Raw genomic sequence first — 13,542 nt, 5'->3', positions numbered from 1 at the left:
AAGAGGACGGTGGGTAAATCCAATAATTCAATGTTTTCAAATCATAACAGATTTACAAATTTCATCATTTATTTCAAGATTGTGCCACTAAAAAAAGTTAACTTCACCTGATACTATCACCGTCATATTTGAGCAGTAAATAAATGAATGAGAAAAGTAGAGCACAAATTATCATCATCTGCTTTGGCTATGAGCTGTATTAAAAAGTATTGTTTTTTACACTGAAGTTTGACACTCGGTACGAAACCAAAGTTCTCAGGACGGTGTGTCTCGAAACAATCTAAATATCCAACTCGTACAGTAGCATGTGTGAAAGCTTGTTAGAGCAGTCTCCTCTGTTCTGCCTGTGTTTACTCCGGTGGCCTTCACTGGTTAAATTAATATTTATAGGTCAGCCACGTTTCTTCATGAATACATTTAAGCTTTGTACCTCCCATTGGTCATTTCCTAAGAACAATTGGGTCTGAACTTTGATTTTTCTGTTACACTATGTTCTTAGCTTCTTGTTATTAATATGTAAGGAGCCATTTTTGTTTTGTGTTTCTCTCAGCTGGTGCATTGTGTCTCTGAAATACATGAGAAAAATGACCACCTGGACAGCGCTTTGTGGTTACAGAGGACAATGTGGGGACTATTTAGCATGTTTGTTAGCCTCATATCATTAAAGTGTAAATTAGAAGCCTTCCCTCAGATGCTGGGAATCCCCAGTGTGAGAAAACTCCTCTTGAACGTTACCTCTTGGTGATATACGTTGGATTAATTTGCTCCATAAACCAAAGTAAAACACATTCAGCGCTGGCTTTTCGAATGCAGGGAGCAAAAGGCATATCAAAGACCCTCGACTGTGGCTGGATGCCGTGTGTCAAAATCATTTGGGAGGATTTAGCTGAGCGCTTTGCATCTTGTGTGAGAATCCCTTTTCATCATCAGCTGCTTTCCAGCTAAAGCTGCTGGCTTTCTGTCACTGAGGCCGTCCACCACCTTATGTGCAGGAACAGCTCTGGCAGGGGCTGCATAGCAGTGAATACATTCACTGGAGAGCATCTCAAAGGACATTTCTGCGGGCATATTTCACCAATATTCATGTCTGGACTTGTGCATTTGATGCAAACGTTAGGAAATCTATGAAGGAGCTGGAGGTTGAAAACTGTGATTGTGAGGGAAGAGAACGCAGACGAGTCCAAACAATGAGAACGCGAGAGGAGCTTTCTTAGAAACACACACACAGACACAACTTCACACTCATGCATATTTATTCAAGACAGTCACACACATGAATGATTTAGATTCTGTCTCATAAAACAATCCACACGGACACAGAGAAACAAACAAGAAGACAGCTGACAACTTTTCAAGTGCACTTTACAGTTCCACACCGAAGGTGTCGCCTCAACCACCTGGAACGATGTCAGAGCGCTGTCAGAGAAGGCCGGTCTGTTTCTCTTCTTCTTCTTCTTCTTTTTGTCTTGGGAACCTTGAGTTTCCTTTAAGTGGGTTCTGCAAGAAACATTTTGACATTACGATCCCTTGGTGAAGGGATCGTAATGTCAAAATTCCCCCGAGGATTAATCAACTCACTCTTCTCCACCAATGTAGAAAATCACACTCTCAACACTTTATCCAGAAATGGTGTGCCCAAGGTCGCCAGCGTTTGGCTAAAGGGAAGACTGAGACCACACACCAGATGATGCTCCGAGTTGCATATCTCTAAAGACTTGCTCGTAACGAATACAAAAACCTGCAGACAACTTTGCTGCTTTTTCAACATGTAAACTCGACCCAGTGTGTGACCCTGGCACTTGGGCAACTTCCCGATACGATGCCTATCATGATGCAGGGGCCATGATGTGTACCGTGATACTCACTGATTTTGGATAATGGCCACGTCCTTCACACAAGTCACAACAACAGCTGTTCTCTATAGGAGAGAATAACAGCTAATTCATCATTTTCTAGTGGCAAGCATATCTCTATGCTCTACATCTGCCTACACCTTAGTTTCAGTTTCAGTTTCAGGCACTTCTGCAACAGTTCACAAACACGTCGCTCACTGTTTCTCCCAATCCTGCATGTTCAAAGTCTTGCACACTGTTATTGTCAGTGTTTCTCCCAGCTGCTCTTTGCAAAGAAAAGAAGAAATGTGTTGTTTAAACAAACCTGTACTATAAGTTTTTCAATAAAACATCTTCGAAAGACTTTAGAATATGACGTGATAATGTTCTAACACATCGGATAAGAATTGACAGCCCCAGCGTGGACACACAGATGGGGTAATTTGCAGCAAAGTGCAGCCTCAGTAGCGCACAATCAAAGCAATCTTCAGCTTCCTGCTGACCCAAAAACAGTCATCTTATATAAAAATAGTTATTTCTAAAGGAAATCTGAATTGAGAGCATTTACAGAAATACTGTAAGATGTTCTTTGCTCTTTGAAGGTCTCTACTAAGACTATAACAGGTCTTGAATTATAGAAATTGTTCAAATGATTTCCGGATAAACATTTGAACGTCCATGTGAAGCTTGCCGTTTGTTTTTCAATTGTCTCTGAGAGACTTCTCAGAAACTTCTGCTGAAAAGACACAAATCCATCGAAAGAGGCAGAAAAGGAGGAAAATAGAAATGGACAAAAAAAAAACTGGAGTGAGAATAATTCAGAATAGAAATGTAGCCTCAGACTGAAATAGCACCGTGTCTGAGGGATGTACATGTGAGTTACTAGGATTGTGCCTTAACTCCTACATTTGCAAAGAAGACTACCACTAAACAGGTCGAACTGTCTATGACATTAAAAATGTCCTGAAAAATGATTCTCTAAAAATAAGAGAGAGAGAGCAGGACTCACTATTTGACATGCTGTCACAAATGAACGAGCTCACCACTACGCACTCTTCTCTTTGTATTTTCCATTAGAGTAAACTGAGATCTCAATTTAAAGAGAAAATCTGCTTTAGAGAAGTGTATACTGTCATAAATCTAAAAAGTGCGATGGGACCCAGTCATACATGAGAGAAAATGTCTTCATGATTCATGGCTGAAAACACCATCTGTTTCTTTCTCCTATTCAAGTCTCCACATCTATGTTTTATTTGTTTTCATTATACCTGATGAATGTCGCACAGTGACTCATTTGTAAAGTCGAGTGAGACGTACTACAAAAACCTGATCCATATCCTCATTCATTTTGCCAAATAATCAATGATGTGAAATGTCTCATCGCTTGTGTGCAAACTGAAGGAGGCATTAAAGCAGGGAGGAAAAGGTAGAAGAGAGATCAACCTTGAGACAACCACTGTTCCTATAAGGCCAAAACCCAAAAATACATTCCAAAGCTTTACATCCTTGAGAACATCTTTTGGAAATCTTGTTTGTTAAAATGACAAAGCATAAGAATCCATCAGGGTGTTGCTGTTAATGACTTTATGGTGGTAACAACACAAATTTCGCCTTGATGTAAAAACCAAACTAAACTGTAAGAAAGACATGTATTTGGATGGACAGAAGGAAGTATATGGTTGGATTCAACTGTAAAATTTTCATTACTGGTACGCTTCATGCAACTATATGCAGAGGCTCCTCAAACCATAGTTGTACCAGTCACAGGATTGACTCCCACTTCTGCCAATATATGGTGTTTGATGGGAAAAGTTACTTTATAGATAAAAAATAACCTTTAAAACAATATGAATGTGATGGAAAGCAGTGTTTTGATTAACTAAATCTTCAAAAGCGTCCACAATATGGACTAGTGATGTGGATGGAATTAACCAATGATAAGTTATTAATTAATTGATTGTAAGATCTTATAAAGAAGAAAATATTTTGGTAGAACAAAAAAAAAAAAAAAGTAGTACATGGATGGTTAAATAACTACAATAACTTTTAAATAAGTTATATGATGGTGTAAAGCTCGAAGGACAAAACGTAATATCTGATTTTTGTTTTGATTGTCGTTGAAAAAGGATTCTGTCTGAAAAGTTGCTTTGTTTTCGAAAATGTCTCGTGGTTTGACCTTCAGCGCACCCATGCTGTTTCTTTCAAATGGGAGATATATTCAGTTAATGGTGCCACAATGCCAATTACGATGCCCTTTAATAGGACAAAAAAACTCTTTCTGGCATTTTAATGTCCATGCCAACACAAGTCAGGCAGGGAAATGATCTACAACCAGACGGAACCAAACAACCTTGTCTCCATTATAAACTTTTTGAACTAAACATTTTCCCCAGATGCATTTGAGACATTTATTTGGTTTCTTAACAAGCCCTTAAAGGCACAGCACTGTATGTAGATTATGCCTTCAAAAGATGACGTTGAGGCTGGCAGGGAATCATGCTGGTTTTCTCTGGTACTTCCACCCCCAATGAAAACAAACTCTGTGTTGGCCTTAGTGAAGACGAACGGGCCAAACATACCTGAGGAGGAAGAGAATAAGTTCACCGACGATGTATCAAAGTTTCATTTACGTGACGTTCTTATCACAGCAGGGCATACAGAGACAGAACAGCAGATTTCAGTAGCTTCCTTATGTAGGGGTTTTGATCTTACAGCCCGAGTTTCCACAGCAGCGATAAACATGTCATGTCTGTCTGTAGCCCACCTGACCTGTAAACACATCAGGTGGGCTACATCTAAACAACAGCACAGGACATTCATAGAAAGTGAGGAGATTGCAGTCAGAACTGTCTCTGAACACAGCCAGAGGGTGTGTGTGTGTGTGTGTGTGTGTGTGTGTGTGTGTGTGTGTGTGTGCGTGCGTGCGTGCGTGCGTGTGTGTGTGTGTGTGTGTGTGTGTGTGTGTGTGTGTGTGTGTGTGTGTGTGTGTGTGTGTGTGCGCGCGTGTGTGTGTGCTAGTTACATTCCACCTGCCAGAGAGCCGCAGCCTCGGGGCAAAAACTGCCGACTTGCTCAGTCTGCAGTGTCTCTGAATCCCCTGGATCAAACACATACAACCACACACACACACATCAGACTGGCAGCCTGGATGTCTTTTTTTAGCCAGGCCCACAAAGTTCTGAGCAAAACTACAAAAGTACACAAACAAACAGACTCATCCAATTTGAAAAGAAAAACACAAAGTGGATCTTATTTTTTTGGTCTCTGGAGCAGCAGGGCAGGAAGGAAAGACCAACACCACGACCATGCCCAAGGTACTACAAAAACTTCCCACGACATCATTTAGAAACATCACCAGCTTATTCACTTCAGACTGATACATTCTTTTTTCCTATGCATTTGTGCAGAAGACGCTTTAAATGTGTCTCCCTGTTGTTTTAAAATGATTAAAATAGACCCATAAAGACCCATCGAGATCTTACTTAAAATGACTTTGGCTTTGAAGATAGAACAAGAGAGGCCTGTCTGGGAATATATTAGGTGATCTGTCTGAGCCATTCGCCTTAAAAAGAGGAAATATTACAGACTACATGTGGAAACCAAATGTGCACGTCTACTTTTGTTTGATCTGTGACCTTGTAAAGTCCAGATACCTCACACAGCCTCGCCAAGTGTATGAGTTGAAGGTCTAGGAATGTTTGCTTCTGATTTATTACTCAGACAGATATTTAAATGAGAGCCTGTTTTGGCCAGTCGATAATATCATCTAATTTTATTGCAGATATGCACCGATATTACTTGATTTATTCACCAGTCGAAAGTCATTTCATTGGAGTTTCATTTTATCAAACATTTCTCTTTCACCAGACAAAGGGCGCTATATGGAATACAAACGGTGATGCATGTACAAGCACAGTTACAGTAAGTGACCATCTTGTCTTTGATACCTGCATTTGAGAGACCAACACAAATTTAATCTCTATATTGTCATCTACAGTGTGAAAATAAAGCTAAATCGTGTCTTATTAATACTACTAGATACTGAATCAGCATCAGTGCTGGCAGGCTCACTGGAGGCAAAAGGCATTTGAGATTTCCCTCTTCATGAAAACTATGAGTATAAACTAACAATAATAAAGTTCACATTTGGTCCCGGGTACAACAAATCAAAGAGTCCCCATTGTTCGTTTGCATACATACAGCCGTTTGGATCCTCAGTCCCTCCCCGGTGTTATATAACTCTCTTTGTCCCATACTGAACAGATGGCACGGTAAAGCAGATGGTAATCATTGCTGCAGATGACAAAAGAAACTGGAGTGCAACTTTGTTTTCTACAAAACAACATGCCATATCAGTTTTAAACTGAGAGAGAAGTTGGCACGATACTTTGTCATTAACGTTAGTGCACATTGAGATTCTCCTGAAATCCTGCGATTGCATCAGAAATGGTAAATCCAGACTCCGTATTAAAAAACAAGAACGTTAATAGTTATGTTTGTTAAAATGCATCAAAAAACCAAGAAAAAACAATTTTTCCTGTTCATGCATCAAAACACTTGAAACATCCACTATGAGTCCGTGCCTTTGATAGAATGACGGCTGCACAGTAGCTGAAATGGAAAAATGGAAACGCAGGGGAGGTAATTTTCTCCAGATCCACTTTTTAAGATTTTGGTTGAAATGGTCTTTAGGTCCTGAGAGAAATGAATAACTCATGTTCTCTGACTTCTGGAGCAGTTGTAAGCCTGTGAAAATGTCTGCCACGAGGTACCAATCTAATGAACCAATCACGCGTCCCTGTCGTATCTCGTTAGCATTTCTCCGTAATGTAGTTCCTTGGTTGTGAGTCTGTCCTTACACTACAAAGTGTTTTATTCTAATGTGTTTAATCTCTTAAGGTGAGGTTTTGATATGAGCCCTCATGGTTTCTACTTCACCTGCACCTCTTTACTCTTCTTTTAAAAATGTGCATATAAACTAAACAGAACAGGCTGGTAAATATTTTCTTAGGTCTTGCAGCATATCTATGTAGCTATGTTTCAGAGACACGGCATGTGCATTGTGTATTGTGTGAGTGTCTGCCCTTCCTTGTGTTTAATTTCCGTCATCCTCTGAGGCAGCCCACACTCCTGGACTCCCACCCACCAGTTTGTGTAAGACGTGTTGGGCCCTCCCCCCTTTATCTCACTTCAAACCCCTCTGTGAAGAAGTTCACACCCAGCCAATTAAATTCAATCTGATGTTTGTGCATCTCTGAAACACCCTGATTATGTGATATGGAAAACAGGCTGTGAAACACACACACACACACACCTTGGCTTTGATATTTCACCAAATTAATGTCATGCTAATACAGTACAACATTTAGCGAACACACACACAGACACACGAGCATCCCGAAAGTTTCTCACAACCTCATTCAGTCCTTCGCAATCTCTGTCTCAGCAGCATCGCGTTCCTTCGTGCTCTGAGCTAATGGACTGTCCACTCACATTTGATAGTGTGCTCACTTCCCCTAAAGAAGAAGAAGAAGAAGAAGAAGAAGAAGAATAACTCAAAGGAGAGAGAGGAAATGGAAAAGAGCTTTTAACTTTGAGAGAAACATCCCCCTGAAACGTAGCTGGAAACCTTTAAAGGGTCGTTTCAATGAAATTACAAACACAGCGCTCAGACAGTTTTGTTTTTATGTGTCCAGGTTATCTGCTTTTAAAACACTTTCAATGAAAAGGGAGGAAAAGGAAACTCATTTATCCACCTTAAAGCTATATAAGAAACTGCATTTAAAAGACTCAACAACATACAAATAGTCCATCTATAAAGTCTCTTATAAACACCTGCCAAAGGGCTATTTCTAAAAAAGCAGTTCCAGGGAAAACAAAAAGCGGTTATATAGAAGAACTCACACTTGCATTACTTCGAAACACAAACAGCCAAGATGGCTTAACGCTCAAGATTTGTAACCGTCAAGTTGAGCTCGAGCTCAACACAAACAAACATTCTCAGGGATAATTGGAAATGCAAGAAATCCTTACACATTCCAGCCTATGGCTTTCCATAAATCCTCCTAAATGTTATTCGGCAGCTTGTTTTCCATTTCCTGCTGGACACGCACGATTCACTCTAGTCACCTCTTGAGGTCTAAGGGCACTAACTTGTCAAACACATTCATTTCAACCGAACCAAACAAGTTCAGTGAAAACAGCCAAAGAGTCAGAAATTCTGTAAAACTTAGAAATAAAAAAGTCATCCCTGGTAACCTAATCTGTCAGGAAAAGTGACAGTGAGACACTGATGGCTGAGCATCAAGTCCAGAGCTCAGTGCATGGTTAGCCTAGCTTAGTAATAATAATAATAATAATACTACAAGGGAGAAGAGGCACTAGCATGGCTGCTACTTTAGACTAAAACCCTTACGACAGAAGAAAATATTTTGTGATGGCGCTCTGCGATTTGGTAGGTTAAAACCCGAGACCAGGGCAAACCTTGACCTTGACTTTTAAAAAGACCGCTGCGACATTCTTGCACACGATGGTGTGTTCAAGAGTCTACAATATTAAAGGTGCAGAAAGACACTGCCCCGACAAACACAGAGGAAATGGAAGGCTGGTGTCACAGTGCTTTGATCGAAACCATCAGGAGTAAATAAGGTGCATCAGTCCGAGCTACAGCTATGCAAACACTCTTCATTTCTTTCAAGATGTGGGTTTAAGGGTCTCAGTGTGATTTTGATAGAACTGCAGACAGCTACTTTTAAAGTTGATATTCTCTGTTTGAGAGTTAAAAAAAAAAGATAGTGGGTCGACTCTATTTTGGGTTGAAATAGTTGTTAAAACCAAGCTCTGGGATAAAGATGCCAGATGTGGATCTTTTATCATTTTTTAATGATCAAAAAAATTAAAATGAAGGGATAAAGTTACAAAATGTCCAACAGGGATTAGAACCACAAACCTCCTCGCTGGGAGGCAACAATGCTGACTATGGCACCACTGTGCAACCCCATTATCGTATCTTGTTTGTACTCAATAAGCCTCGACAGTATTGACCCTCATTTGCAAAAACGTAGAGCCGATACAAACATTAAAATGCCTGACAAAAAATGAAAAAGGATCAGATAATACATATATATTCATTGAAAAAGCAAAATCAATCCAGAGGCTTTGGAGTTAATAATTGAGTGCATGTCTCTTTAAAGTGCTTTGTAGGAAATTCCAAGCTGAGGGTGCAAAGAAGCCAAGAGCAGATCTACTGTACCAAGCTCACAATGAGCTCTCTGAACACTTTCTGCACAGGATGCAGTGACGACTGAAAGAACTCTGATGGCAGGGTGGACAACTGAATCAAGGGGTTTTACAGAGACACAAAGACCAACAGTCCAACAGTAACAGTGTACTGACAACAAAGCCTTCAGCTTATTTAGAAACCAGGCTGCTGATGGGATGAAGGACGTCAGATATCACATTGATTTGGCCCTCCTAACAACAAGTGAGACCTCCTCCCTGTCCGCAGAAGTCTGCATGCAGAAGACAGCGAGGGTCTACCAGGATGGCCACACTGCTCTGTTCTCAAGTCAGACAAACACATCTTCAAATGAGCTTCAGTATCCTTTTTCTTTCCTCTCCAGAGTATCAAAGCGTGCAGTGACAGAGACAAAAGATTCTCATTTCCTGAGCCGACACAGTTTATTCAATCAAGTGTGGATTAAAATGTGTTTGGGAAAAGATCCAATGAGCCGTGAGGAGAGCAGCTTCAATGCAAATAAATAAAAGGAATAGATTAGCCTTTCAGGTTGGGCTGTAGCGAATACACGTTTTCAAGAGCTTACCTGTAAATAGGATCCTGCATCACCATCATCTTGCTCTCATCCCACGTCCACTCCTTCTTCTGTGGAAATGAGACAAAAACAAAAGTGTCTGTTTACACCAAATTGGGGCTTTCTTTAAAAGATAACGTGGAAGAGTGAGGGAGGGAAAACAGAGCTGAACCTTCACTCTCTGCATCGCTCTCCGTGCCTGGGCTGACGTCATTTCTCAGAGTATTATCAAATGTTTCATATCCCTTTAAATCTGCTTGAAGCTTGACAGTTATGAAGGTCAAAGCATCATAATCAGTGATTAAAGTGTCAAGATTGTGTCATCAATACAAAGACAATTATAAAATCTGACACTCAATGCGGACGGCCCGGGTTCGAGTCACTCTCCCTGATTTCCACCTCTGTCCACTGTCCTATCACTAAGCTGCGGATCGTCCAGGAGGGCGTCTTTCAGAAGGTAAATTTGACAGTTAAACATTCATACAAAAATGTAAGAAAAAAATCCAATAAACTAAATGAATCCATGTCTGTCCCCTGCTTTGATATCAATTAGGACACAATTTGTTCAGAAAGTAAAACATCTTCATCTTTGAGATCTTTGTTTTCCCATTCCTCTCTTTTGTTTGATTGACTCCACCTCTGGGTTTAAAGTCACAAAGGTTCAACACGTGAGCACACAGAGATGATTCCCATTGATTTCTTTCTCTACAGAGCTTTGTTGACTCAATCATTCAATCAGTGTGCACGATGCTCCTTCATCGCCTGTGACGTGCTCGAGAGATGGAAATAGATACCTGACGGTCACACTTGACATTCAAACGAGACGAGAACGCAGGTGGAGCCGGAGCGCGCGTACTGACTGACCTTTCATTCCAGCCGGCCAATCAACTCGACACTGAGCCTTCAATGATGGCTTTAATATTTCCCCCCATCAGCAGACATCACGCAGAGTGGAGGCTCAGTCTGCTAACTTTCATTACATCTTCCTTTGTGTGCTTTGTTGTTCCACCAGAGAAGAGGATAGAACTGCTTACAGTCCTTGTTTTCGACCAGACGACTGGTTTCAGAAAGATTATTCATCTTAGATACTTTATTGATCCTGAGGGAAATTCAAGTTTGTTTGTTTGTTTGTTTAATACTAATGTTATAGATACACGTCTTCTTCCAGGATCATTTAGACAACTTAACACACACACACACACACACACACACAGACACACACACACACACACACACACACACACACACACACGTTAAAAAAAATTACAGATTCTTCTCTGTACAAAAAATAATTATCTTAAACCATAAATTCTGAGAAATATTTCTCAAAATGTGATTATCAGTAGTTCCACTTCTTCTTTCATGGATCATGTTTAGCCGACAGGCTTCTTTGTACTGGAGATTTATAGCGACACGTCTCATCTATATTAAAAGGATCGAGTCACAGCAAATGATTACTTCATGCGTCTACATGCACATTAAAATGTTGGCTGCAGATTCATAAAGAGCACACATATCTGGGATGAATAAATGCACCGCTGGTTTAGATCATTATTCATTACTGAGGTGTGCTTGGTGGCTTACAGGGAGCTGCTCTGAAAGGCTGCTTTAGGAGAATCTGTCTGTATGTCAAACCCGCAGCTGAGTCGTCGTCTCTCAACCACAAGTTCCAGGGTTCCGATGTGTCCATAACAAAGACACCTAAATGACTCCTGCTGCTTCATCTTCATGTATGAATGTGTATCAATGACTGCCGTCCATTTGATGATTTACTCTGTACAGAATATAGATGATTGATTAAACATGATTAAATCATTTTCAATTCTGTCCACTGCATAGAGAGCCTCAAGTGATGGACTTTCTTTCAGTCCATTCTTCCTCTTGTTTAAGGAAACAAACAAACGTACTTCTGCAGGGATACAGAAAAATAAAGCTCAGTCGCCATGTTGACTTCTTTTCCTCCTTTACTACAACTCAATGTGAGTGTGCCCAGGCTGGATAGAGCGACAGCTTAAACCCTAGATGACATCTGACAGTCACAACTGTTGCATTAAATATTAAGCAGACTTTAGAAGATGCTGTCCAGCCGAGCCGCCTGGAACTGTGAAAAACCAAGCCAGCGGGTTCCAGCCTGGATGAAAGAGTGAAGAGGTAGAACTGAACACCAGTGAGGGGAGTGGATGGCACTTCTAAGTGAGCTTCTCTTTGTTCCCATTCACTGGTTTTCCGCCTGTCAGGCTCTCTGTGATTCTCAGGGAGTGAAGTCGACTCGGGTTTGTCTCTGTGGATTACAGCTGTCAGCCTCACCACACCTGAAACACAGACGCACTTGTCTCCTGTCGACTCCCACATCGAGGTTTCTTCACTCTTTTTGCCGTCTCCCATCTCTATTCTCATTAACATCCACCGCTGTAAACTTTAACGTCTTCTTCCCCCACACCTACGATCGCTCTCAGGCCCTCTGTCCGCCTCTCCAGTGTCTCTATTCCCACCTCTGTCTGCCAACTAATTAAAACCCTGATTGATTTCCACCTCCTTCTGCAGACAGGATACAGGAAGTTAATATGCACTGGTTGTTTCAAGAGACGAACTGAACATTTAAGATCTGAACATTAATATCTTCCATCCTATCCTTTTATAAGCAAGGCTGAAAATAACTCATGACAAGACGAATGAAATGATGCACTTCTTCCGCGACTGTAGTATAATGTAAGTATAACAATCTTTCTTGAGGTGTGACGTGGATCGGTGCAGACAGTCCGATACCCGACATGGAAATGACGCCAGTACACAGATATAAGATCAGATCTTTACCAATAAAAAACGATTCTAATGAAATATGCTGAGTGGTGTATTTTAAATGACACTGACTGGTCCTTCAGCTATGGTCCACAGTGCCTCATGTCACGAGTCTAAACTCACTGTATCTGCACACATTTGTAAAAAGGAGCAAATAAAACATAAGCAATATAAAGGTCACTCACTTTTTTCTTTTTCCTCAGGTTGACTTTCACGCCGTCCACAGACACCACAATGTTGACTTTTTTCTTCTTGATGTTTTTCACCTTGAACTCATACTGCAGAGAAAAAAAAAAGAAAGTCGATTAAGAATTTGTACATTGTGTTTTCTTTTCATTTAGACACATCACATTGTGTTTATTTTGTGGAGACGAGTGTTTGGGTGTTCTTTCTGTTCCAATCAGAGAGTGAGCTTTGGCTGAGTCGGCTCCACAGTTACTGAAGATTTGAAAACATGAAAGGATCGACGACCTTAACGGAAAAATCTAAAAAGAAAATGTTGTGCTGAAAAAACAAGAACAAGCTGACCTTCTGTCCACTACACTGAAAACTATCATCATCTTTTTATCCCTGGAGACAGTTTCTATGTGTGAACAGCTCCACAGAGTTTTACACATGTTGATATATAGAATTGCAGAAGCAATAAAAAAAACAGTTCTACGGCAGACAGACCTCTGCAGGGCCATAATGACGACAATTGTGTGACAACTGATTTTGAATTCACTGCAGAGGAAAAGTTATATGATGCTGCTTTCATGCTAAAGTAGACATCCACACCAGTTGAAACATTAAAAAAATCAACCCGTGCTTTGAAAATATTGAAGAAATGAAGTCTTGAGTTGAACTCCTTTCACATTTCTGCAAACTAAAAATCATCAAAACAGTGCAGGCATTCCAATTCATCGCAACGTTTCACAGCAGTGATGAAAAGGTTTCAGAGAAAAGGACACACAGCACTGCTGAATAAACACAGCACACGGCTCCGTCACAATCAGTTCACACGACGAAGACCAGACAGCTTCTATCATCTGGTCTGCCTCTAATGGAGCTGTACACTCGGTCAAACAGCCGCGCGGCTGCAGGCAAATCCAGACAACACA

At 40.7% G+C, this 13,542-nt stretch overlaps 1 protein-coding gene across 2 annotated transcripts in view; it reads right to left on the bottom strand.

Annotated features, from left to right (window-relative positions):
• LOC306828782 (carboxyl-terminal PDZ ligand of neuronal nitric oxide synthase protein-like) overlaps nt 1-13,542 on the bottom strand; it is a 155,103-nt gene that overhangs the window by 90,836 nt on the left and 50,725 nt on the right. For both annotated transcript variants that reach the window (XM_079351435.1, XM_079351436.1), the window contains exons 3-4: nt 12,628-12,720; nt 9,656-9,714 (exon numbers count right to left, since the gene is read on the bottom strand). In XM_079351435.1, coding sequence (XP_079207561.1) covers nt 9,656-9,714; nt 12,628-12,720 — 152 coding nt within the window. The remainder of the gene's footprint in view (nt 1-9,655; nt 9,715-12,627; nt 12,721-13,542) is intronic.

The sequence above is a fragment of the Symphodus melops genome (genome assembly GCF_947650265.1).
Source record: "Symphodus melops genome assembly, chromosome: 8".
NCBI classification, from domain to species: Eukaryota; Metazoa; Chordata; class Actinopteri; order Labriformes; family Labridae; genus Symphodus; species Symphodus melops.
This window is presented reverse-complemented; position numbering and strand designations above follow the sequence as displayed.